The 24,555-nt window shown below is 40.9% G+C and overlaps 4 protein-coding genes across 4 annotated transcripts; 3 read left to right on the top strand and 1 right to left on the bottom strand.

Moving 5' to 3' along the window:
* Positions 1 to 1,763: 1,763 nt before the first annotated feature.
* On the top strand, positions 1,764 to 5,370 carry LOC306696341 (uncharacterized protein; the record flags this gene model as incomplete). Its single annotated transcript, XM_079159926.1, has 1 exon — positions 1,764 to 5,370. One exon carries the CDS (start codon positions 1,764 to 1,766, stop codon positions 4,839 to 4,841), a length of 3,078 nt encoding a protein of 1,025 aa, XP_079016052.1. The 3' UTR covers positions 4,842 to 5,370.
* Positions 5,371 to 7,290: 1,920 nt separating this feature from the next.
* gpank1 (G patch domain and ankyrin repeats 1) lies at positions 7,291 to 10,858 on the top strand. The gene is made up of 4 exons (XM_079158817.1): positions 7,291 to 8,288; positions 8,375 to 8,516; positions 8,612 to 8,687; positions 10,028 to 10,858. The coding sequence occupies exons 1-4, from the start codon at positions 7,836 to 7,838 to the stop codon at positions 10,467 to 10,469; spliced, it is 1,113 nt and encodes a 370-aa protein (XP_079014943.1). The 5' UTR covers positions 7,291 to 7,835; the 3' UTR covers positions 10,470 to 10,858.
* Positions 10,859 to 11,516: 658 nt separating this feature from the next.
* Positions 11,517 to 18,768, bottom strand: LOC306696368 (cytochrome P450 3A27-like). The gene is made up of 14 exons (XM_079159963.1): positions 18,677 to 18,768; positions 18,436 to 18,529; positions 18,300 to 18,352; positions 17,550 to 17,649; positions 16,374 to 16,487; positions 16,179 to 16,267; positions 15,154 to 15,296; positions 14,921 to 15,048; positions 14,320 to 14,395; positions 14,048 to 14,208; positions 13,862 to 13,929; positions 13,137 to 13,295; positions 12,608 to 12,770; positions 11,517 to 12,482 (listed from the first exon to the last, which is right to left on the bottom strand). The coding sequence occupies exons 1-14, from the start codon at positions 18,745 to 18,747 to the stop codon at positions 12,396 to 12,398; spliced, it is 1,506 nt and encodes a 501-aa protein (XP_079016089.1). The 5' UTR covers positions 18,748 to 18,768; the 3' UTR covers positions 11,517 to 12,395.
* A 661-nt stretch (positions 18,769 to 19,429) lies between these two features.
* On the top strand, positions 19,430 to 24,339 carry LOC306696663 (cytochrome P450 3A40-like). The gene is made up of 13 exons (XM_079160327.1): positions 19,430 to 19,573; positions 19,683 to 19,776; positions 20,537 to 20,589; positions 20,750 to 20,849; positions 20,932 to 21,045; positions 21,809 to 21,897; positions 21,978 to 22,126; positions 22,270 to 22,397; positions 22,485 to 22,560; positions 22,656 to 22,816; positions 23,234 to 23,460; positions 23,639 to 23,801; positions 24,063 to 24,339. The coding sequence occupies exons 1-13, from the start codon at positions 19,503 to 19,505 to the stop codon at positions 24,150 to 24,152; spliced, it is 1,515 nt and encodes a 504-aa protein (XP_079016453.1). The 5' UTR covers positions 19,430 to 19,502; the 3' UTR covers positions 24,153 to 24,339.
* Positions 24,340 to 24,555: the final 216 nt, after the last annotated feature.

Genomic DNA, 24,555 nt, shown 5'->3' with positions numbered 1-24,555 from the left:
TTGGAGTAACGAGAACTTCAACCACTTCTTACTTTGTAGATTAAGATTTATGTTTTAAAACAATGAGCATAAATATATAATGCAATGCTATACTGTGAAATAAACTACCCAAATGTGGTTAAAGTAGTTAAAATGACATTTAAATGCTGCTTGTATGTTAATGGACAATAAATTGCTAGCAGACGTGCTTTTACTTTTGAAATGTGGGGTACATGTTGCTATTTATACTAATGTACTTTTACTTGAGTACAATTTGGACTTCTCCTTGTACTGGGGTATATTTATATTGACGTTCACTGTCATGGTCGTGCGACTCCCGGCCATCAGGGGGCGCTGTGGGCGGTGAAACAGCCCCCGGGGGAACTGTTGTGGTGTCCGGAAAAAGCACTCAGCATGGCGGATATTTTTACCACTTCATCCTTTGCTTTACAGTGTTAATATAAATATCGTAAAATGAATCCCAAATTTAAAACCGTGGCGCTGCAGTGAGCTGTATCTTCAGACACCAACGGCTGTTTTGCACACTGCGCAGGTCTGAGCTGGAGCAGCTGTTACACCGCTGTCTGTCTTCTCTGCACACGTCTTGACTTGTGACCCAGTTTGGTTTGGTGAGTTTTCGTCTCCTCCTCCATTATTGCTCAGTACTCATCACAATGCCCTTTAATTCTGCTGTGTGCTGCACCCAAACACATCCAGGCACCGTCCGTGTGACGTGATAGGCCCCGTTTACATAGTGGAACGTACAGGGGCGTGTGCAGCTTGTAACGTCAGTCAGGGGAGTACTGCAGCTTATGTTTGATTTATTTTAGTTGGTAAACAACGGACACCCGCTGTGAAATAAACATCTGTACTCCCTGACTAGCCCAGGGGCCTCCTGAAGCCCCCACAAACCCCTTGAAAGGGTCCAGTCTCACTAGTTGAAAATGAGTAACTGTTAGTGGCATCTGTTCAGTGTTTCCCCTCAGTGACACTGTGGCTTCATGGAGTGAGGTCCTAATCTCTGACAAACAACACTAAATGTTAACTTTCCAAAAGTCTTGTCAGGTCAGTGAATGCAGCTGTTTCCAGTTAGATGTTTAATGCAGGTTTGGATGCTGTGATGTAGACAGTAATTATTCATTTAATTTACAATACCACAGTAAAGAAATATGCCATTACAAGAAAAAGTACAGAAGTATTAGCAACAAAATGTACTTTAAAGATCAGTAAGTAAAAGTACTCGATACTCCCAGTGTTATATGATTGTATTACTGGATCATTATCATTGATGTGTTCATATGTAAGTGGTGCTTTAATGTTGTCGTTGCTCAAGATGAAGCCAATTTTAACCGCTTTATATACTTTGGTAGTTTAGTCTGCCAGATCTGTAACAATGGATCATATTTTATATTGTGTTGTTCATATGCTTTGTGTACAAAACCTTAATTTGAAAGGTAACTAAAATTTCTAAGATATGTTTGACGTGAGGTATAATATTTCTCTGTAGTGGTGTAGAGGTATAAAGTAGTATAATACGGAAGTACGCAAGTAAAAATGGTGCTTAAGTGCTTAAGAGATTCAAGGCTCTCCTGCTTTATTGGGTGAACTTAAACCCAAAATAATAGCTGTACCTAATAAACCGAACCTGAAACTAACTTGTGTTTGTTTCTTTCACAGGTCTCCTGTGTGGGATGAAACGTCAGGAGCCTGAACACAGAACAAAGAGGGTTTCATCTTAATTCAAAGAAGAACTGACCTCAGTGAAAACAAACCAAACACTAACAATGGGTGAAGTGACTGTCGAGGTAGATGCGGAGGTGACCAAACAGGACTTCTCCTCGGAGCCTCTGCCAGAGCCGCTGCTGATAATCCTCTCCCCACCTCCACCTTTCTTACCTGTCCCCGGTGAGCCGACGATGTTTTGGCATAAGTGGCGTAAAGCTTTCGAACACTACGTCGAGGCGCTCGGTGAGAACAAGCTCGTGGACTCCAGTAGGTGTGTGCTCTTACAGAACTGCCTTGGCCTAGAGGGCCAGCGTATCTTCACAACACTGATCCCGAGTGAAACCACCTACGCGGCAGCCATCTCCTCGCTGGCGGTTTACTTCTGCTCCGATCGCAGCTCTCAGATGCGCCGCCTTCAATTCCATCAAAGGGCTCAGATGCCCGGAGAGACCGTAGATCTTTTTGTGTCCGCGCTGGAAGAACTGCTGCGGCCTTGCAGCTATGGAGACTCACAAGACGAGCTTATTCTGGATCAGCTGATTGAGAAAACAAACTGCCCACAACTGCGAGAGAGGCTACTGTTGGAGAGGGAAACCCTGACCGTGGACAAGGCATTGGTCATTGGTAAAGAGGTTGAATTTGCTTTAAATGAACCCGAACTGTTTGGTTTTCACGAGGTCAGTGTGGACATCGGAGACGATTTAGACCCTCCCGTGCAAATAAAACGCAAAAGAGGGCGGCCTCGGCGCGGGGAGGGAAGGCCAAAAACCCCTGCAAAGCCACGCTGGACTAAAACCCCAACGAGATCATCGAGATACAAAGACAATTACTACTACAGCAACAGTAAGCTATATTATTGTGAAAATGATGATGTGTCTCAGAGTGCCGATGAAGCCTGCGATAAAGCGGGTACTGAAGATAACGGAGCCTTGTCGTCGTCATCACAGAGGATGGAGGAGGAAGGCTGCGACAATGCTAGTGAATGTGTCGATGATGATGATGACGACGACGACGATGATGAAGATGAGGACTTTTACCCGTCTAAACTCAAAGGCCCCTACTGTCCTATCTGTATTGACAAGCGCTTCCGGGACGCGAACAAGCTCGCCAGACACATGAGGACGCACACGAAGGAGAAACCGTTCCGCTGCCCCGTGTGCGTCATGACATTCAGCCAGTCCTACCACATGACCCGGCACATGAGGAAGCAGCACGGCGCCGGCCAGTACGTCTGCCCCACGTGTGGGAAAAGTTTGGAGAGCTTTGCGGGGCTGCAAAGTCACAAGAGGGCGCACGCGTCACAAGCTCTGTCCTGTACCGACTGTCGCGAAAAGCTCACTGACAACGACGCGTTCTGTAGTCACGTCATGTCACATGGCGAAGACCGATCGACCCAGACCGAGGGGCCGAGTGCTCAGCAAAGTGACCAAGCGAAAAACGAAGATATAATCGAATCACGTAACACGGATAATTACGACGATAGCGGTGATGATGATGGGGATTCTCAAGATAAAGAGTCTAAAGTTAATGTTAAGATGGAAGAGAAGGACACTGATGGAGGTAAATCTGAAGATGAAGACGGTCAGAAAGAAAAAGTTGCCAAAACAAAAGGCCATTTCTGTCCCATCTGCGTCGGCAGGCGCTTCAGAGGGCCGAACAAACTCGCCAGACACATGAGGACGCACACGAAGGAGAAACCGTTCAGCTGCCCCGTGTGCGCTATGACCTTCAGCCAGTCCTACCACATGACCCGGCACCTGAGGAAGCAGCACGGCTTGGGCCAGTACATCTGCGATAAATGCGGGAAAAGTTTAGGGAGCTGGCTGGAGCTGAAAGCGCACAAGAAGACTCATGCAGTTGAAGGTCTGACGTGTCTCGCGTGCGACAAACAGTTCAAGGAGAAGGCCGCCCTTGTGAGTCATCTCAAACTACACAAGAAAGTCCCGTCCAGCCCCCGGAGCCTCGTCTGCAGCGACTGCGGCAAAGTATTTGGACGAATGTATCACCTGAAAAGGCACATAGTGACCCATCGCAAAGCAACAAACGGGGAGGTTTACACGTGCCCCGATTGTCAGAAGAATTTTGCCTTCCCAGAAGACCTCAACAAACACGTGGAGATCCATGTGAAAGAAAACAATGGGACTTGTCCGAAGTGTAACGAAACCTTCAGTAGTCCAGAAGGTCTGGAGACGCACATGGGGGTTCATGAAAAGTCTTACGCCTGCAGCACCTGTGGGAAGAAGTTTAAGGTGGAGTACGCTCTGAAGAAGCACGAGCAAGGCCACCAAGATGAGCAGTACTACTGTTCTTTGTGCCGCAAACGCTTCGTCAAGCTGTCTCACTACAAGAGGCACGTAATGGTCCACGACAGACGGGAATCGAGGTGTCCGCACTGCGACGGCGTCTTTCTGCAGTTGACGGCTTTGAAGTATCACCTGCGGACTCATACGGAGGAAAGGCCGTACCAGTGCACCTGTTGCATCGAGACCTTTGAGGAGAAGGAGGAGCTCGAGCAGCACCGCCTCAAACACAGGAAATTCAAGAGGGAGCGGCCGTACTCGTGCACTCGGTGCGATGCCGCTTTCTCAACACTGATTGAGCTGACGGACCACATGAGCTCACACGATGGAGAGCAGCCGATGAACTGCCCCGTCTGCGGCAGGACTTTCCTCAACAAGAACAAGATGGAGAAGCACCTGAGCATCCACTCGGGGGAGAGACCTCACCTCTGCTCCGTCTGCGGCAACGGCTTCCCGTCGGCCGCCAGCCTCAAGTTGCACATCCACATCCACACGGGAGAGAAGCCCTTCCAGTGTCTGCAGTGCAGCAAGAGCTTCAGGTCGTCCAGCGGGCTGCGGCTGCACAGCAGGCAGCACATGGAGGTGCGGCCCAGCTACGAGTGTCCCGAGTGCGGCAGGACTTACGGTCGCATGACGGAGCTGAAGATGCACCAGCGCTATCACACGGGCGATAAACCGTACGCGTGCACCTGCTGCAACAAGCGCTTTATAAGCAAAGACAAGCTGAACGTTCACATGAGGATACACACGGGGGAGAGGCCGTACTCCTGCCCCCACTGTGGACAGACCTTTACACAGACCGGAGACAGAAACAGACACATCAGTAAATACCACTAGTTGTAGACCGTGAACTCCGATGAACTTGTTGCATTTGAATGATGGCGCCGGTGGTTTTGCATGTTTGTAGGGGCTGGTAGCAGTCGGAATAGACTCGGACTCTGATTATTCACATTATTTGATCAAGAATAAGAAACCAAAATAAGCTATAGTAGGCAGATTTAGGCTGCCACGAACACTAAAATGTCAAATGGATGGATGGATGAATGGATGGATGGATGGATGGATACTTTATTCATCCCCAGGGGGAAATTTGTGAAATGATTAGGTTGTGTGATTGTTTTGGTAAATCAAAGAAGAACATGGATGTTATCCGTCGTAGAAGAGAATATAATTCAAAACACGGTTTTAAATTATCAACCAGTGGTCAATCAATAATAATAATAATCTTATTTATATCGCACATTTCATACAGACTATGTAGCTCAAAGTGCTCTAGATGTAAAAATAAATAAAAACAGCAAATCTTCCTTTTACAGAAAGCATGCATTTCTGTGAAATCAACACCTCACTGACAAAGACGAAGCATTACAAGGTCTTCAAGGTCTTTTTACTATTATTACTTTTCACTTATTCTAAGGAATATTAACACGTATTTCTACAAAAGCCTTTGATTAGCAAGTCGAAAAATGTTAAATGTCTTCGAATAAATAAAATAGGGAAAGATTGTAGCAAAGTGGAGTATGGATTCAAGGATAATTTATTGTGCAACACGGGTTGCAGCTCTTATTCAACTTGTTTTACTGCTTTTTGCAAAAATACATTTACATTTGGATCATGGATTGTGCTTTTAAGGGTGGTCTGATATCTAAGACTCCACACTCACTGTATAACAGCCACCGTCTCTGTGCAGGAAGCAAAAACGTGCAAAACCACTGATTTTCTTCGTGCTACTACAAGCCTTCACTTTTGTTTTTTGCCAGCGTCACACCTGGACTTTATTCTATATCACTACATTAGTACTTAATACAGAAGCTCTGCATGAGGGTTTAGTCCTTGTAGCTCATCCCTCTCACCCCTGTGCCTGATGCGCCCTCTTCACACAGCACTTTCTCATTCAAGCACCTCGTTTTACCAACAAACACACACACACTAGTGACCGGCATGCCAATGGTTCTTTGACCTCCGTAGCTTTTTTTGTTCAACTTGTTTGCCCAAATCTGGGGCTACAAACTGGACTTAATCACGGTCACTCAAATGACACTAAAAGACGTCAGAGATCGCGTTTCAGTGCTTTTGTTGTCCTCCCTGCCACAGTATGTTGTCGTATGTTTGTTTTCGTTCATTTCTTGAATTTTTTTTATTTAGCCATCTCTGTAACCAGGCGTTTTGTAACTGTGTTTAGAAAAGTGCCATAAGAATAAAACAATTATTCACTCTGCTTGCACATGTAAGGAGGTTTATGAATGGTATTTGTAAAAAAAAATTGTAACAATTTTAATCAAGAATCATGCTGATATTTAAAAAAGGAAGGAAAAAAAAGACACTATTTTATAACTACAATATTATATGTGAGAATCAGGTTAACGGTAAAATTGGACCTGTGTGTATCTAGTCTGTTCTGACTCATATACAAATATGACTATATGATATAAAATGGATAGTATAATCTGTAATATGGATTAACAATGTGTTTTAGACACATTATTATTACTATGAGACACAGGGTCCTGGACCTGGTAGTGTGCATGCTGGCTCACTGTCACTGCGTCATGACTTCCTGGGAACCTGAATAATAGTAACAGGTGGTGGAAGAAGTAACTATATACTTCTACTTTCTACTTCTTTACTACATTTCAGAGGTTAATATTGTACTCCACTATATTTATTTGACAGCTGTAGTTACCAGTTACTTTGACATTTTAAATATCAAACATAAGATGATCATGTTAAATATGATGCATTAATATGGATTAAACTACCAAACAGTATATAAAGAAGCTACAATTAGTTCCACCTTGACCAGATGAGACATTCAAATGCAGCATACATGAAATACATTAGTAATAATAACCCAATAATATAATAATTATTTAACATTGGCAGATGGTATTCTGTAGTAAAACGTTTCATACTTAAAGTACATTTGACAGATAATACTTATTGTCTTTCACTTAAGTAAGACTTGGACAGCAAAGCTCAGTCTTTGTCTAATGTGGTACTCTGCAGTTTATGGTACAGGTACTCTGCAGTTTATGGTAGTACACTGTGTTATCCCTACTTTTTAAGAATACTTATTCTACCACGAGCACTGCTCATAACATAGTTATATTTTAACAGTAGGGGTATTCTTTATAACAAGTACTTTTACTTAAGCTATTTTAAGCATATTTATCTGATAATACTAATGCACCTTTACTCATGTCCGGTAGGTGGCAGTACTCGTCGTTAGTCATGTGGCTAACGTTACATACGATGCTCTGTTTACAAAGAGAAGAAGAAAGAGGGATAACAGGCTAGGTTTACGTTAGCTTGAAGAGAAGTAGATTCGTAATAGTAAAGAAATTAGTCAGTTCTGTTACTATTGACGTGAACTGGATAACGTTTTTAAAGCGACGTCATGTTGGGTAATGTTACTGAGTAAAGAGCCGTCGCGCATCTTGAATTAGTATGTTTTTATGTGTCTAAAAGCGAATGCTAATGCTAACCATGTTAGCTCACACGTATGCTAGCTAACGTTAGCTTTTTTTTTTTACGGCTACAAAAGTAAATGTTAACCGTTGTCTTATTCTAAGAGATTGACTCGCTCCCATTGACTCGCTCTAAACTGTATTTGGTTCAATTTAATGTGAGGAAGGATGTTTAAAATAAGCAACCTAGCTACTAGCTTACTAACGTTACATAGTTTACTGTAATAACGTTACTCTAATGTCAGTCTGACAGTTTGCTACCATAGCAATAATCGCATTGCAGCTAGAGACTATTATTCTGACTTTCATTGAAGGAACAGTGAACTAGTTAAGCGTCCAACTTGCTGAAGCTACACCACTCTTCATGGCTGGTTTAGGCTTTACTCCTGCCAGCGGGCAGGATCTTTTCAGCATCGAAACAACCGAACTATCGAGCTCTAACGCGAGCAGTGCACTTAATGGGGAAGAAATCAGGCACTTCTATGAGAATTTAATGAAAGATGGTAAAGGGCAAGATGTATCAAGGAGAAGTGCAATCAGCAGGAAAGATTGTGGCAGAGAGCATCAGACTAAACAGAGGACCAGAGAGTCCAGTAGAAGAGCGAGCAGGAGAGTCAGGGCTGCAGAGATGCAGCAGGGTCAAACAGAACATGTCGGTCAAAGTGGGATTAGTGGGGAAAGGGTCCCAAGAAGACAGGCAAGCATCTCAGAAAGCACCATGGAGCTCCTGGGGCTCAGGTTGCTGCGTTGTGCCCACGAAGGGGACATCTCTGCCCTTAAAGACCTTCTCTCAAAAGGGGTTGACATCAACGCCCAGGTACAATACTTACAGCTCAATATGTCTTCATTTTTTGAAATATTTGTATTTGTCTCAATTCCTGATTGTTTCTCTTCCTCTTCCAGGATACTTACTTCTGGACGGCGGTGATGTGTGCAAGCTGGTCCGGACAGAGAGCTGCAGTGAGGCTGCTGCTGCGACGCGGAGCGGCCTGGGTCGGAGTGGTGGATACACGGGGCAGGGATGCCAAAGACCTGGCCCTGGAAGGTATGCAAGTCTTTTTTTGACAGCTCAACATGTCTTTGTTTTTTTGTAAAGGGAAGTTGAACTCATTCATATCTTCTTTTTCTTTTCACCCCCAGCGGGACACAATGAGGTTTTGGAGGAGTTGGAGAGCTTTGGGAGAAGTACACAGAGAGACACACACTCTGATTACAGGTTAGCACACTCAGTTGTATACAGTTTAAACCACATTGACCAAATTCCACTTTGTGTGTTAAAACTCGCCAAACCCCGTCTCATCTATTCATTTGAAACCAGCAGGCCCCTCTGTCCACCACAGCAATACACTAAATATTAAACCAACATATCAGAACCAGACAAATATCAGATTTCTGCTGAAACATCGATATTTGAGTTAGAAAGAAATGGGTAAAATACATCGGCTGATAGAACAGTTTTGATAATGTTCAGCTAAATTAGGTTATTCAAGAAATGTGACCAAAATGTTACAGTTTAAAAATACTGTTTACTTATCAGCTGACACAAAAGTTGAAGACGTGACCTAGCGTTTTAATATTTGACTGGTTTCACAAAACATTTAATTTGATATAATAAATCACCGGTGAAAGAACATTAACGACACACCTATTGCACACCTATTGCAGTTATTTCACCTGTGCTCAGGTTGACTCAGGTGGGCGGAGCAACGCGGTCACAGGACTTCATGTCGCAATAACAATAGTAGAGGTGTAATCAGTCACACCAGTCACAAGCTGTTTCCCAAAAGCATACTGCATACAAATTCTACACAGTATACACTACATATCTTCATAGTATACTGTTTTAATAGTTACTATACACATAAGTATCAACATACTTAAACTTACAATATGTGTGACGTTGGATGTCAATCAAACTGCAACTTTGGAAAGCTACTGTCATTCAAAATGATTTACCTAAGATTCAATACTCATCTTTTATTTCTCTTTTTTTTTTTTTTTGCTTTTTCACCAATATAAACCCCAATGTTTGTTTAAAACTTTCCAGCTTCTTCCATGTCCTTTGTGCATTGCATTGTGGGAGATATGTTGGTCAACAGCTCACTGGAAAATCTGCCGTATTTTGTACGCATACCGTTCGCTTTGAGTATATAAAAAATGTATTCGAAAGCTAAATTAGACAAATCTAGTGGATATCTTCAAAGTTACAACCGTTTTTGTACAAATTTCCCTTTTCTTGTTACTGTCCTTCTATCACAGCAGGAAACCACGGTCCAGCAAAACACAAAGAGGGAATTTCAGACTAAAGACTCAAACTGCTGAAGCCTCATAGTAGCTTATCTTCAGTATAACTGTTTACACAGAACAACATCACTGACATCATCTTTTAATGGCCAGTATGAACAGAACAAATTCTTGCAGCAAACAAATACTGTGTTAACTTCTGCACATGTGGGCTCCTCACTATTGTTTTCAGACAGACTTTAAAACAGTGAATCTGTTCCTTTTAATATTTCTCCTCTCGCTAACGTCGTCTCTTCTTCTGGTTGTCCCCAGTGCCCCCCCGGCTCAGTGGTGTGCTGTGTGTCGTAACGAGTACAGCAGCAGCCTATCATCACATGTGTCCTCCACTCTCCATCAGTTCAGTCTGCGGCGGGCTCCGCCCACCCCCTACTACTGCCTCCCCCCCTCCAGCAACAGCTACAAGATGATGGTTCGTTGTGGCTGGAAACCGGGTTCAGGACTGGGGCCAGAGGGAGAGGGGCCTCAACAGCCAGTGCCAACTGTGCTGAAGAGAGACCAGACAGGCCTGGGCTTTGGACACGTGAAGAGAGCCAAAGTGACTCACTTCCAACCCAGGGATTGTGACGCAGTGAAAGCACCATTTAAGAGGAAAGAGGAGAGAGGAGGGAAAGGACAGAGGAAAGAAGAAAGTAGGAGAAAGGAGCAAATAGATAAGAGCTGGGAAAGAGATTTCCGTGCCTCGTTTTATCTTTGACACCTGCTCACAGGGACTTCTCCTCAAGCCGCTCTCCCAACACTTCTCTGAAACATTAAACGGATATTATGAAGACAATTTGTATCTGCTTTTTGTTTACTTTTAACTTGGCAGGTGTTTGTAAAGCTGCTGGGAGAAATATGAATACCATGACTATCTCAAAGCTGATACTGGGTCTATACATGGAATCAGTGCAATGACCAAATGTGGCATTGGTTTGATTAAATCTCTGTGTGACCAAATATGGTTTACTGTTGTTGATCCGCTAAGACTGTTTCAAAAAGTAACGAATGGATTTTATTTTCATTTATTTAAAAAATATACTACACATACTGTGAACCCTGCTCATGGTTCAGATCTATGAAAATAAAAAATGTTTGTCAAAGAGCCATGTTGTGTTTCATAATACAATAGAAAACATTACTGAGACATAACAACCCTTTTGAGTCCCAATAGAAGGAAAAACATTCAATTAATTAAAATATATTTAAGTAGTCTTGTAGTTTCTCCTGAGTGACTGCAGTAATGCTGTTAAAGGTTTCTTTGAGTCACATGCTTGTGCATATCTGCCATATGAGTCTATCACTCTGCTGTGTTATCGCTTCCTCACGTTTGGCCTAGTAAAACATGCCTTGCCTATTCTTGACAGGTGGCCATTCCAAGACTATTGGACGACTCCCCAATGAGCTTTGCCTACCAACGTCAGTATCAACTTATAATCGCAACTTCAATCTTTTTTTATATGTATTGTACTCCAATCCAAAGGTCCGGTAATAAATACTGTTGTTGTTGTCGTCGTTCCACGGAGGTGTTGATTTGCTCCTCCATGGACAATGAAATCATAGAGAAAACATTATGTAATGCAGTCCATTTTATTCAAGGGGCTTTACAGTGTGTAGAAGTTCATCACCCATTGTCCTTTTCGACCCTCACTGCAGATAAGAACAAACTACCCCCAGGAAAAACAACCCATAATGAAGAAAGGATGAAAGAAACAAAGTTGAACTTCACACAACTGAGTCATCACATAGACGACTGAAGTCGTGGTAAACTGATCATTTATCTAAGTATTTATTGATGCTATTGCGTTGCATGATTAGGCAAGTTTATTTGTATAGCACAGTTCAACAACAAGGCAATTCATAGTGCGTCACATAAAACCATTAAAAACATCAAAACAATTAAGAACATTGATTGAAACATTGAAAACAGTCATTAAAACACAAACAAACAGTTTAAGAAATCAAATACAGTAGAAGTGAAATGCAGAAATTGATTAATATCCTTGAATGAGGTTCAATTAAAGGCAGCAGCAAACAGAAACGTCTTCAATCTTGATTTAAAGGAACCGAGGGTCTTTCTGGTCATTAAGCATGTACATAGGTGTGCTTTGGGTTCTGCTCTGTTACTCTTTAACTCGTGTTTTGACCCTCTCTGTGTCAAGTGGCTCAGTAATGAGCAGTAGCACTTAACAGCTAGGATAGCCTCGGATAATGTAGATATAACACAAAACATATTCATTCATTCATTCATGTCCCCGTGTCTTGACATCTGCAATTTCCCGCAATTTTGACAGTTTATAAAAATCTTTTTCATCTAATCTCATCATCCTTTCTTATAATCTTCACCAAATTTGGAAGGCAACATATTTGGATCATTACCCAAAACGTTATTCATGAGTGTTTTGATATTCAAAAGCGTCCGATGCACATATAAATCCACATCGTGTTCTTGCTCAAAACTCAACATGATTGACTATCACTGTGTCTGTTTGGATTCAGGTCAGATTACAAACTTCTGCTACAGATTGAAAAGTTATAGTAATAAACTTTAACTGGCATTTTCAGTTACTAAAATGATACATTTTGAGGATAGTTCAGCCTTGAGAGACATCTCTCTCCGGGTACATCCTAGCTGGACTTGTCCTCATTTCCTGATTGAACGTGTCTCCACCTTTAGTTTGATTGGATTTAAGGGTCCAACAAGGCTTTTAGGATCCATCGTCAAAGGGATCTGTGGAATGGACAAATTCACTAAATCAAATCTTGTTCTCTTATGACAAATAGCTTGTCAAGTGTCTTATGTAAAAACAACCATGGATACGATGTCTACCTAAGAATGTATTTAAATATAATCACCTCTGTCTCTCCGCAGACGGAGAAGCTGTAGTTCTGCAAAACCTCCACCAAGGCCAGTTTAACCAACGCCAGAGCAAATCGCATCCCCAAACAGTTCCTTGGCCCCGAGCCAAATGGCAGGTAAGTGTACGGGTTGATGCTCTGCTTGTTCTGCTTACTAAACCTGAAAACACCAATGCAGCAACAACGAAAATAAGATGTCATCTTATTTATCTATTTTATTTATACACATTTTATTTCATGGACTCTACAAAAGATTAACAAAATTATGAAATTACTTCATTTTAGTAATGCATGCACCACTTTTTTTTAAAATAAGAAATCATTCCCATATGTATTGTAGCTCACTGACACGAGTGATTAAGTCATTATGAAACGTTCAAAGTGGTTTGGGTGACTAAAAAAATATGATTTGTGAGTTATTACAACTTCATCCTTGAGTAAGGTTTTACAGTACACACATATCCACACATTTACACACATACTATACACACATGTACAGAGCACACATATACACTGTGGTAGTAACCTGTCAGGTTTGAACTCCTCTGGCTCTGGCCACAGCTCAGGGTCGCGGTGAAGAGCGTAGACTGGAATCAAAACCATCATGTCCTTTGGGATTGTGATTCCACTGATCTTGACCGTTTCTTTTGCAACTCGGTCAGTGCGTCCAGCTGGAGGGTAGAGCCTATCGACAAAACAAGACGATTTTAAAATACTGCATGTCTTTATCAGAGTAAATATTCAATACTTAAACTTGTACCCAATTGTGTGTTCTTCAAACACTATTTCCGTTGCCCTAGTATTTGTGAATGTTGCTATAGTTTCAATGACTGAGTAAGTCTTGAGCCCTTGTTGTTGTTTTTTGCAACTCTGACTGGCATGATTCTAGGGATGGCAGGGTTCTGGTCCAGACTACAACACCGTGACAAATATTAGATGGATTGTCATGGAATTTGGTGAAGAGATGTAAGTCCCCCTGAGGATGAATTCTAATAATGTTGGCGATCCCATGACTTTTCTTTTAAAGCTATTATCAGGTCAAATGTTTTGTTTTGTTCAGTACTTTAGTTTTTGATCAAACATCTGCTAAACTCACGGCATTCCCATCAACCTCAGCTATTCCTAAACGTTAGTGCTAATTAGCAAATACAATATGTGGTGAACATTGCCTGCTAAACATTAGCATGTACATTTCTTCATTGTTTGCACGTTAGCACCAACTAGCACAAGAAAATGCTCATTGCTCATTACCTCAGACTCTCACTGACAACACTGTCTAGGTACTCCATCTGCATCAGATCTTCATATTGGACTGCACCCTAATATAGAGTTACAAATCACGGTTTGATTAAACACAGTTCAGATTTTAAATACTGTAGTTTCAGCAGTGAAATGAAATGCAGAGAATGACTTCTGTGCCACAAACTTCTGCTTTACCTTATTAGGGAAAGTAGAGTCTATCTCCTCTTGCAGGCGTTTCATGACTTCCGGATTTCTTGCCAAATTATAGGCCAAGAAAACGAGAGTGGTGGCACTCGTCTCGTAACCAGCAAACACAAACATTGTGGCTTGGGATAAGATCTCATGGTCCGTAAGACCTGTCAGGACAGGCGAGATGTATGAACAGGGAGGGAAATGAAAGGAAGCGTCAAAACCTTCGGTGCGAACACGTGTGAGTGTACATTTGTGTGACGCCACTGAGTAATTACCCCTATTCTGCTTTTCTTTACTGCGTGCATTAGCAGTCTGAGAGTTGATCATATGTTGAAGGATATCTCCCGAATTCTGAAAAAGGGTCAGGTAATTAGTACGCATGTTGTCATCGTGTGTATTTGTGAGTACGGTTGTGCAGTGTGACAACATACTGTGCACCGTGAGTTGACAGAGATTTGGCTCCATGTTGCAAATGTACGAGCACTGGACTTTTGGGAACATTTGGATTCACAGGATTTCTGTGTTTGTTACACTGGAATAGTAAACCGAAATCATGTCCGTCTTGTCATTCTATCAATAAATGGTGAGGTTTTTTGTTTTCCTTCGAAACAGCAGTTGCCAAAACAAACCTCTCCTCGAGGTTGATTATTGTTGAGTCTATACATTGTTTTTGTTTTCGGAAAATCCTACTCATTGTTCCTTTAAATGAACATTTCATCATCTACTGTATGTTTCCAGGACAACTGGGCAGATGAAGATTGTGTGAGATGGTTAAAAGCTCCACAACCGCTATAGAATGGATCTTGAGGTGAGACCAAATAGATCAAATAGAAGATTTGATCCATATTGCCCACCCCTAGTCACCCTTGTGCAGACCTGGTCTGAGCTCCCATTGCGCTCGGCTCTGATCTTCTCCAGAAGCGTTTTAAAGAAAGCAACAGCGGTCTTGGAGAACAAGGACACACCCAGCAGATCCAAGAGAGGAAGAAGCACAGGGAAAAACCCTGAGAAGAAAACAGGCGTTAACAATTGTGATTTTAGTCACTAAACAAAGCTGTTTTCCCTCAATATAAAGGAAAGAAAGGCGTCATGGAAAAGCAGTGATGTACCTGTGAGAATCACAACAGATATGGGGACTCTGAACAACTTGGAAGCATGGATGATGAGGGGACTTGAGGGGTTGTTGATTAAGTCCACATCCACACTGAATGCACAGCTCATCATCACATCCATAGTGTAAGCTCCAAAGAAGCTGGAATACAAACATTACACGAACCATCGATCAGTTTAAACCAGATTCTTTTGTTTCGTTTGCGTAGTTACAGACAATGCAGTGACGTCATGTTTAAAAAAATAATTTCTTAATCAAAGGAGAGGAAATGGTACCGCACCAAGGAAACACAGTAATTATGTACTTTTGTTAATGATGAAACTACACGGTGTCTAGTGCTTCAAATAGTATTGTTTGTACTATATCAGATGTATCATATCATCATATTTGCCTCGATAGTGGGGACTAGATGATTAGGGTCTAGCTCAGAATAGTCGACCTCTAATCACACGTTATTATTTTAAAACAGAACTTTTAATCTTAACATCCATTTCCAGACTCTACACGTTTCATATTATAGGGCAATGAAGGTTTGTCACTAATCTTACTGCTAGTCTGCCACTAATAGAAAGCTGAAATAACAACATACACTGGAATATACAAAAATATGATGAAAGGCTTCTTGGCTTCGGATTGGGAAGTTTTGAAACGACAGTTGGCACGATAGATCTTCAGTCAAATATTTCAAATTAGATGACACATTTAATTTGTTAAAGGAATAGTTCAACATTTTTCAGAAACCAACATATTCGCTTTCTGGCAGAGAAGATTGATACCACACATTTATGTCTGTATTGTAAATATGAAGCTACAGTTAGCTTAGCTTAGCACAAAGACTGAAAAGAAAGGGATACAGCTAGCCTGGCTCCATCCAAAGGTAACAAAATCCGCCTCCCAATACCTCTGAAAGTAATTTACACATGGGTTTCATGTGGCCATGTTGGGTAGTGTTCTGTCATTAAAAAGCTGCAGGTTGCAAAATAAAACCAATCAGTTATTAACCATTCATATGGTATTACTCACTCTTTTACAGTAATAACTTCATTATTGTGCGCCTTGGACTGCAGGCTGGCTGTCAGTTTGCTGGAATGATGTTTCATCATGCTAAACATCTTAGACAAAGGAAATGCAAAATTTGCAGAAGTACATAAAAGGTGAAGATTTAACCAAGAATTTACCCAAATATGAGTTGAAGTTAAGAAAATTGTCAACTTTTACCTCTTTTATACGGCCAGAGGTGAAGGATTGTGTGAGGATGTTACGAATCCGTCTCCATTGATCATCCTCAACAGTAGACACTGCGTCATATAGTTCCCCATTCAGAATTAAATTCTAAAGGGGCAAAGTGGTCAGTACACATGTTTTTGTGGGTTTACAACTGTACTTATTTGTGGAAAAGCTGTTCATAGTAGTACCTTTAACAAAACTCAGTATTGTCTGTGTAGCCACAGCCTCATATATCTTTCATTCCTCTGTGCCATACGGCTTAATTGTTGTGCAAAGACTGTTCAAAATGCTTAAATGAGCCACACTATTGCACTAAGTGATGTTCCTTTATTTCTTGCTGCTTTGGGAAATCAACCCTTTTTATGCCTCCCCGCCGGCAGCATTATGTTTGCGGTTGTCCCACCGTCCATCCGTCCGATTCCTGGTTCCCGGTATTGTTCTGAATGCAACACCTTAGGAATGCCTGGAAGGAATTTTTTCAAATTTGGCACAAACGTCCACCTGAACTCGAGTTTAAACTGATTTATTTATTGGTTTATTTGGTAGGGACAGTGCACATTAATACAACATCACCAAGCCAAGAGGTTATTTTTCATCGTCCCTGATCCAATTTTGGTGGAAAATAAGAAAAACTTTTTAACTCGAGAATTCATTTTCTATTTTTGACAATTTCACACAAATGTCTAATAGGATAAGATGATTAAGTGATGAAATGTTGGACAGACATGGATTGGTTGACGGAGGCAGTAATTCTAGTTTTGAAGATTTTTAAAGATTTACATTTTCAATAGGAATGAATTGGCAGTTATTGGCACTGAAGGCCACATACCGGGTACAGGAGTCAGGCAGTATGGAGAGAATAATACTATACTTATTAAGTAAAAAATAATTGAAATACCGCATTATTATTGGTTTACAGTATGTTTTAGCTGAGCTAGGGGCGGCTCTAGGGATGGCACTCTGCTGGATGGCACTCTGCTGGATGGTTGGCACGTAAATCCAAGAGTGACACTTATTATTTACTGCCAGTCACCATTTATTTCAGAACTTCTAACCGAGGACCTGCCAATATTTGACTTCCCATTTTAAAAACACATTCTCACAACTGGTACTACCTTGAAGAGTCTTTTTTTACTATTCATTGTTAATCCTGTGAGTTCTTCTCACCCTCCGGTTGGTAAAGTAAGTGAAGCACTCCTTCACCAGGATGGTTTTCAGCATTTCAGGCTCCATCACAACCAGCATGGGCCTCCTGAACTCATACAGTCTGGACATGTACACAAACACACATTTACATATTGGAATTCAGGGTAAAACTCTTGTCATTGCAGCAGGAGATAGTATTTGCTGCCATCAATAACAGTGTTTATGTAAGCAACCAAGTGAGATGTTCAACAGTCAAAAGCTGTCAAAAAAACCACATGTGACAATAATCTATCATGGGCCTAGCTTGTTTTTTTTTTTACTGATGCTTCTTGTTATTGACAATTTGTTTATTGACAGTTTGCTATATTTCATATTATTTTTTTTAAACTTATTTGTCACATGTTCGAAGTAAATAAATACATATGAAATAATAAGTAAGGATTGTCACTGTCTATTTATATTCATCAACATGAATCCCATTACTTTATGACTATGAGTATAATTGTTAAACCTGTAACATGTTGTTAGCATATTGTTTGTTTTCATAGACGGCCGAATAGTGCGTCACTTTAAATGTTGCCGCTGCAAGGAATTGTGGGGCCGAATTATCTACTTTCGTTTCGTAAAGGAAGTTTATCCAGTTTTTCCAGTTTTTCCGATGCTAAAGGAGCTAATAAAGGAAGCATTGAAGCACCTTTCTTAGCATTTAGAGAATTCTAACAGCTCTTATCACACTACAGCCCTACACTGTTAAAAGCTTTATATACTCACCCAAATACTCTCCCATACTTCTTAGCACTTAGGATGTCATCCTCGTAGTAAACCTAACAGAGAATACATATTCATCATCACTAATCATTCACTCATTTAAATGTAAAAAAAAAAGGATTTGTAAAGATTTACATACTTGGTGGTTCCTGGCAATTGTGCCCCAGTAAATGTATGGCTTGGGACCTGGGATCCCCAACTTCTCAAATATTCCATGAGTCCAGCTGCCATATCTGTGAAGAACAGCAAAGCATTAAATCATGTTTTTAAAGTCACATAGTGTCAGTCAAACACTTTACATTCAAGCCTAAACTTGAGTGATTTGGTGCAGTAATGTCACCTGAAGTACAAATAATATATATATTTTTAATCAACCTTACATGACAAAAAGGCAGATAAACGTGATCAGTAGAATCCATGTTTCAACTGAGAAGAACGGAAGATAGTCCATTGCTCTCTCTTGCTCCGCCAAGTTGGAGTGACCTCAGTTGCACTGAGCTCTGACTGGATGTCCAGGAGGCGTGGCTTCATTTCACTGTGTTGCAAAGAACTTTAGCCACTTCTACTCTTGTGCAGCGAGAACAACACATCTCTAATCACAGGTACAGCTTGAGTTTCTGACGTCTACGTGTATAAGCCTGGACGTGCCTGGACATGTCTTTGTGTGAGCACGCTGTGAATAAATATGTTTAAATAAAAATTGTGACAATAACGCACCTGAGTACAAGTATCTACATTCATTTAGGAAAAAGTGTGGTGTTTTATTTTGTTCACTGCTATACCAGAAAATATAGGGGGGGGCAAGAAGAAATTGAAATGACTTGTGTATGTGACTTCTTGTTTTCCTGAAACATTATAATCACAAGTAGCAGGAGATATACAAGAATATTATCTAGAAGTAAATGAAGGATATATTACATATTACTTTAAGCTGTCATCATGAACTTTGCGTGAGACCTATCTTCCTTATCACAAGCTATATAATAATTTAGGTCTCAATATTGCAGAGTCACAGATAATTCTGAATGCTGTTTGGTCTCTTTCTGTCAATGAGTCACACGACACTGCCGACTTCCTATTGGTTCAACTCTCACACACTTCCGTTACTCACACGAAGGCGAAGTGCTGCGGATAAAAACCGATGGTCAGTGATTTGAGGTGTTAGTGGAGCTTGTGCCTCTATTGAAGAAGAGAAAACCTGCAGAGATGGGCTTCTCCCTCTTTTTCTCCGCTGAGACCTGGACCCTTCTGGTGGCTCTCATCACATTGATGTTTGTGTAAGTGTTTAAGAATACTTGTAACGGGTATTTGTATCATGTTTATTTGTCTGTGTGATAAAAAATCTCTTCTCTTCTTTCTGTTTTTTTTGTTTGTTTTGTTTTTCAGGTATTCCTGCTGGACATTTGGAACATTTAAGAAATTGGGCGTTCCTGGTCCCAAACCAGTCCCCTTTTTCGGTACCATGCTGGCATATAGAAAGGTAGGAAAATGTATTTTTTCAGAAGTAGTACATAATAGATCTACAGGCTTAGCAAGGTACATACTGGAGTAATTTAACCTAACAAAGTGGGAAAAGGTTCAGGCATAATGTTGAGCAAGACCTGTCTTTCCCGTTTTGAAAGGAGTGCCGTGAGAATGACTTGACCCTGTAGTAATTTATGACCACGTTAAGAAATCTGTCTTGAGGTTTTAACAGAGTACACGTATCATCAGAGGTGTTGTTGTCGAGTTTGGATCTCTTAACAGATATGTTAATGTATCGCACTCACAAAAGTTTACAGCATTGTTTCAACAGTTTCAGAAACAATCTCCTGTTTACTCAGGATAATCCACTGACCTCGCTTCATTAAGAAAATACAACAAAATATTTAGTAGAAAATAATTCCCATGGAATGAATTTCACAGGTCTAAGCTTAGTAAAGGTAGAACTACAGTCATAGCCTTTTCAGAATCCAATTTCTTCATGTATAAAAGAGAAAGTATCACAATTTTGTTATTCAATTTTGACAATGAGTCTTCACATTTTCCCTTTTTCTATTCTGTGATCTGTCTGTTTAAAGATCTTTCATTTTATTGTTGTTTAATAAAAGGATAACAGCTTTGAAGTGAAGACGTTGGGATAATTGAGTAAACATTTGACCATTAATATTCATCGTAGCGACTCCAGTCCTACATATCAACATATTTAATTAGAAAATGTTCATGCTACAAATATTTCATATTATTTTTCTTGTACTCAGGGATTCACCAACTTTGACACAGATTGCTTCAAGAAATATGGAAAAGTATGGGGGTAGGTCTGCATGTTGTACAATGTGTGTCTGCACACATAACGTGTCTCTGTATATAGCGTTACCTGTTTTACAAGGTCGATTGATATGTCTGCATAACAAGCTCACCTGGTCTTTCGTCATTTTTCTATTTACATTCCGTTCAATTCTTATCGTATTTAGCATTTTTGATGGCCGCCAGCCCGTGCTGTGCATCACAGATCCTGCTATGATAAAAGCTGTGCTGATAAAGGAGTGTTACTCTCTCTTCACCAATCGCAGAGTAAGCAAACTAACTTTATAACACATTCAGACACTCGTGGTTGCTTGAACTCTCCTCATCAGTATGTGATTCTCTGTTACAGAACTTCCGCCTGAACGGGCAACTGTACGATGCTGTGTCCATCGCTGAGGATGACCAGTGGAGGAGAATCCGCAGTGTCCTCTCGCCCTCCTTCACCTCAGGAAGACTGAAGGAGGTACAGTGCCCTCCTGCTCTGTACCTCCTCTGCCTTTTAGTGCATGTTGAACAGAATTTTTTTTCTTTTTGCGATCAAATGTTTATTAAGATTAATACACGAAATGTACAATCGAAGGCACGACTTGTTTTTGAATTTGCCAACAATAACAAAAAGTACATTCTTAAAAAAAAATGCTTTACTCTATATATTTGTTATTGTCTTTCATGCTTCTAGTTTGTAGAAAGTCATCTTTACTAATTTTGTATGAAGGGTTTGCAAAACAAAAGTCATGTTTTGTACATGGAGGACAAAACGCTGTACAACGGTTTAACCACACTGACGAGTGAAAGGGCAGAAAGTGACAAAGATCTCTCTGAGCAACAGAAGTTAAGAAGAGAAGAAATCATCAGTCAAATATATTGGAAGTTTAGCATCAAATTGTCTGCAGATTTAAATAGGAACAGGTTCCTGTTTCAGTGTAAGCTGGAATATCAACACGATAGAAATAAAAAGTTAGTTCTATTTGAATTGGATTACAGAATATCAGTTTAAACCTCCTCAATCTAACCAGTGAGGAGACTGCAGAGGGCACCAAGCAAAATGGCCTCCAAGCTTATTTTGAGCCCAAATCCTTATATATCCAATCCAAATATATAACTATATATATATATTACACACATAACACAAAGCGAAACAGCCGCAACCCTGTGCCAGTGTATTGCACTGTGTTTTATTTACCAGTATTTCAGTAAGCCTTTTTTTCTGTCTATCTGTGTCTCAGATGTTTAGCATAATGAAGCACCACTCTGCTAACCTGACCAGCAGCATGAAGAAGAAGGCAGACAAAGATGAACCCTTAGAGCTGAAAGAGTAAGGACACATCATCACACCAATCATTTAAACTTATTCCAGAGAATGTATGAAGTTAACTCTTTTTGTTTCCCCTTTAGGTTCTTTGGACCCTACAGTATGGACGTAGTAACCAGCACAGCCTTCAGTGTCGACATAGACTCGCTCAACAACCCCTCGGACCCTTTTGTCACTAACATCAAGAAGATGCTGAAGTTTGACCTTTTTAGCCCTCTCTTCCTCATTGTTGGTACAGAAATCATTTCATAAAATGCAGCTATTTATAATGTTGTCCATCTAGCTGGTAATCCAAAAATATCGGTGTTGTGAATGTTTACAGTCACGGTCTGCCCTGTGTCCTTGATAAGTGTGTTGCTTTCTGCTTAATTCCAGCTGTCTTTCCCTTTACGGGTCCAATTTTTGAGAAGATGGAGTTTTCCTTTTTCCCTAAGTCTGTCACAGACTTCTTTTACGCTGCGCTGAAGAAGATCAAGTCTAACCGAGAGGACAGCAAGCAAAAGGTATAACTGTCTGTGCCTGTGCATCCACATCTCCTTGCACCAGCAGATTCAGAACTATAATCACAACTATTCTCATACTACTTTTAGAGTCGAGTGGATTTCCTTCAGTTGATGATTGACTCCCAGAAAAACAATGACCTCAGTCAAAACGAACCAAATAAAGGTGACACACACACACATGGCCATGTACAGTATCTACACACACATAAAAGCACAACTACAAGCTATTCTAAATCTATCTCCTTGCTATCTCCCCAGGTTTAACCGATCATGAGATCCTTTCTCAAGCAATGATTTTCCTCTTTGCTGGCTACGAAACAAGCAGCAGCTCTCTCACCTTCTTGGCCTACAATCTGGCGATGAACCCTCATGTCATGAAACTGCTGCAGGAGGAGGTCGACTCCACCTTCCCGAACAAGGTGCGTTGGGAGTGGGAAGAGGACAACATTTGAGGTTGCAGGAAGGCCTCAAAACAATCCATTTAAAGCTGCTTTCATTATTTGTTGGTCACTTGGGGGCAGTTGAGGTTATAGATTTGATATATAATCACAATATTAAGTGCTTATTTACACATCCAGCAAGCACAGAGCAACATTAATTATCATCAGGGGTTGTGTTTCTGCCCACCTGATGAATTTAATCACTTTTCTTTTAGCTGTGGTTTGACTTCCACAAACTCTTGAGAGAAGTATCCGGGTCATTAGCGGTTAGTTGTGTGACGCTGAAATTACATTTCCTTGTGCTGCGAAGGAGTGAACGTGTACTTGGATATGTTTGCGTGACTCTCAGCCTACTAACTTTGCCCAACTTAACAGAGTGTCTCTGTGTTTGAGTAGGGTCCCGTTGAGTACCAGGCTCTGATGCAGATGGAGTATCTAGACAGCGTCATCAACGAGTCTCTCAGATTGTACCCGATTGCCCCACGTCTGGAGCGTGTGGCCAAGGCGACTGTGGAGATAAATGGTCTTGTGATTCCAAAAGATATGATTGTCATGGTACCAACATGGCCGCTGCACCGGGATGCTAGTCTGTGGCCCGAGCCCGAGGAGTTCAAACCTGAGAGGTATAGAAAGGATTCATATGTTTAGGTTTACCAAGAGTGCAGCAGAAAGGACCTGAGCTCTGCAGGCAATTGCCTAATTTCTGTTATTGATACATTGTGTGTGTGTGTGTGTGTGTGTGTGTGTGTGTGTGTGTGTGTGTGTGTGTGTGTGTATGTGTGTATGTGCGTGCTTCCTCAGGTTCAGCAAGGAAAACAAGGAGACTATTGATCCCTACACGTACATGCCTTTTGGGGCAGGACCAAGGAACTGCATCGGGATGCGATTTGCTCTGGTGATGATGAAACTAGCAATGGTGGAGATCCTGCAGAGTTTCAGCTTCTCTGTGTGTAAGGAGACTGAGGTGAGACCACACTGATTATTATTGCTTTTTTTTATGGTGAATGAATAATCATCTTTTATGGCATATTGCTGTCCAAATTGTATTTACTGCTAGTTTTATTGAGATATTGAGGCTTATATAATGCCAAAGATAGCCAATCAGGGTGTTGCAAAGGCCTTGAAGCCTTTTTTACCCTGTGTGTTACTGCCAGCTGTTTGTATGTTTCATACATTGTTGACTTTGTTCACAATTATTTTCTCTTCACATGTAATTTCCTGTCAGATCCCCTTGGAGATGGACATCCAGGGCCTGCTGATGCCAAAACGACCAATCATTCTTAAGCTGGTGTCACGTTCTGAATCCTCAAACTGAAAAGAATGAACGAGATAAAGGATTATGACCATTTTCATCTTTGTAATGGTAGCCTAATAGTACAGTTGTGTGTACATCTGTATCAGTTAGTTCTCTTTTTCGTTCCCATTCTTGCACCAATATTCATCCGGAACTACAAATGGATCATTTGTCACGCTTGTGTTAATAAAGGATAGTTTGGGTTTTCCTCATGGGCACTGTCATTCTTATATGTGATTTGATCACTGGAACAGCAACATGCAACTTACCAGGGCTACAAATGAATCAAAATGTGGCTGTACGACAGAGGCTTAAAAATAAAAAAATACAACATATAAAAATATGAGGGAAATTTATTTCCCTGTAAGTCCCACGTGGTCATATGAAATGAGGTCAGGTGAAAAGATCAAATAACAAAAAACAT

Source organism: Pholis gunnellus (genome assembly GCF_910591455.1).
Source record: "Pholis gunnellus genome assembly, chromosome: 5".
Taxonomy (NCBI): domain Eukaryota; kingdom Metazoa; phylum Chordata; class Actinopteri; order Perciformes; family Pholidae; genus Pholis; species Pholis gunnellus.
The sequence above is the reverse complement of the archived record's forward strand: the minus strand, read 5'-3'. Positions and strand labels throughout refer to the sequence as shown.

What these genes read in the sequence shown, in the direction of transcription:
- gpank1 (XM_079158817.1), top strand. Translation starts at nt 7,836, where the DNA reads ATGGCTGGTTTAGGCTTTACTCCTGCCAGCGGGCAGGATCTTTTCAGC. An exon ending in GGGTTGACATCAACGCCCAG is followed by an intron (nt 8,289 to 8,374) that starts GTACAATACTTA and finishes TTCCTCTTCCAG; the next exon opens with GATACTTACTTCTGGACGGC. An exon ending in CAAAGACCTGGCCCTGGAAG is followed by an intron (nt 8,517 to 8,611) that starts GTATGCAAGTCT and finishes TTTCACCCCCAG; the next exon opens with CGGGACACAATGAGGTTTTG.
- LOC306696368 (XM_079159963.1), bottom strand. Translation starts at nt 18,747, where the DNA reads ATGGACTATCTTCCGTTCTTCTCAGTTGAAACATGGATTCTACTGATC. An exon ending in CTTACTTTACCAACCGGAGG is followed by an intron (nt 16,488 to 17,549) that starts GTGAGAAGAACT and finishes TTGCCCCTTTAG; the next exon opens with AATTTAATTCTGAATGGGGA. An exon ending in GAGGAGTTCAAACCTGACAG is followed by an intron (nt 12,771 to 13,136) that starts GTTACTACCACA and finishes TGGTGTTTTCAG; the next exon opens with GTTTAGTAAGCAGAACAAGC.
- LOC306696663 (XM_079160327.1), top strand. Translation starts at nt 19,503, where the DNA reads ATGGGCTTCTCCCTCTTTTTCTCCGCTGAGACCTGGACCCTTCTGGTG. An exon ending in CTCATCACATTGATGTTTGT is followed by an intron (nt 19,574 to 19,682) that starts GTAAGTGTTTAA and finishes TTTGTTTTTCAG; the next exon opens with GTATTCCTGCTGGACATTTG. An exon ending in TCAAAACGAACCAAATAAAG is followed by an intron (nt 22,561 to 22,655) that starts GTGACACACACA and finishes CTATCTCCCCAG; the next exon opens with GTTTAACCGATCATGAGATC.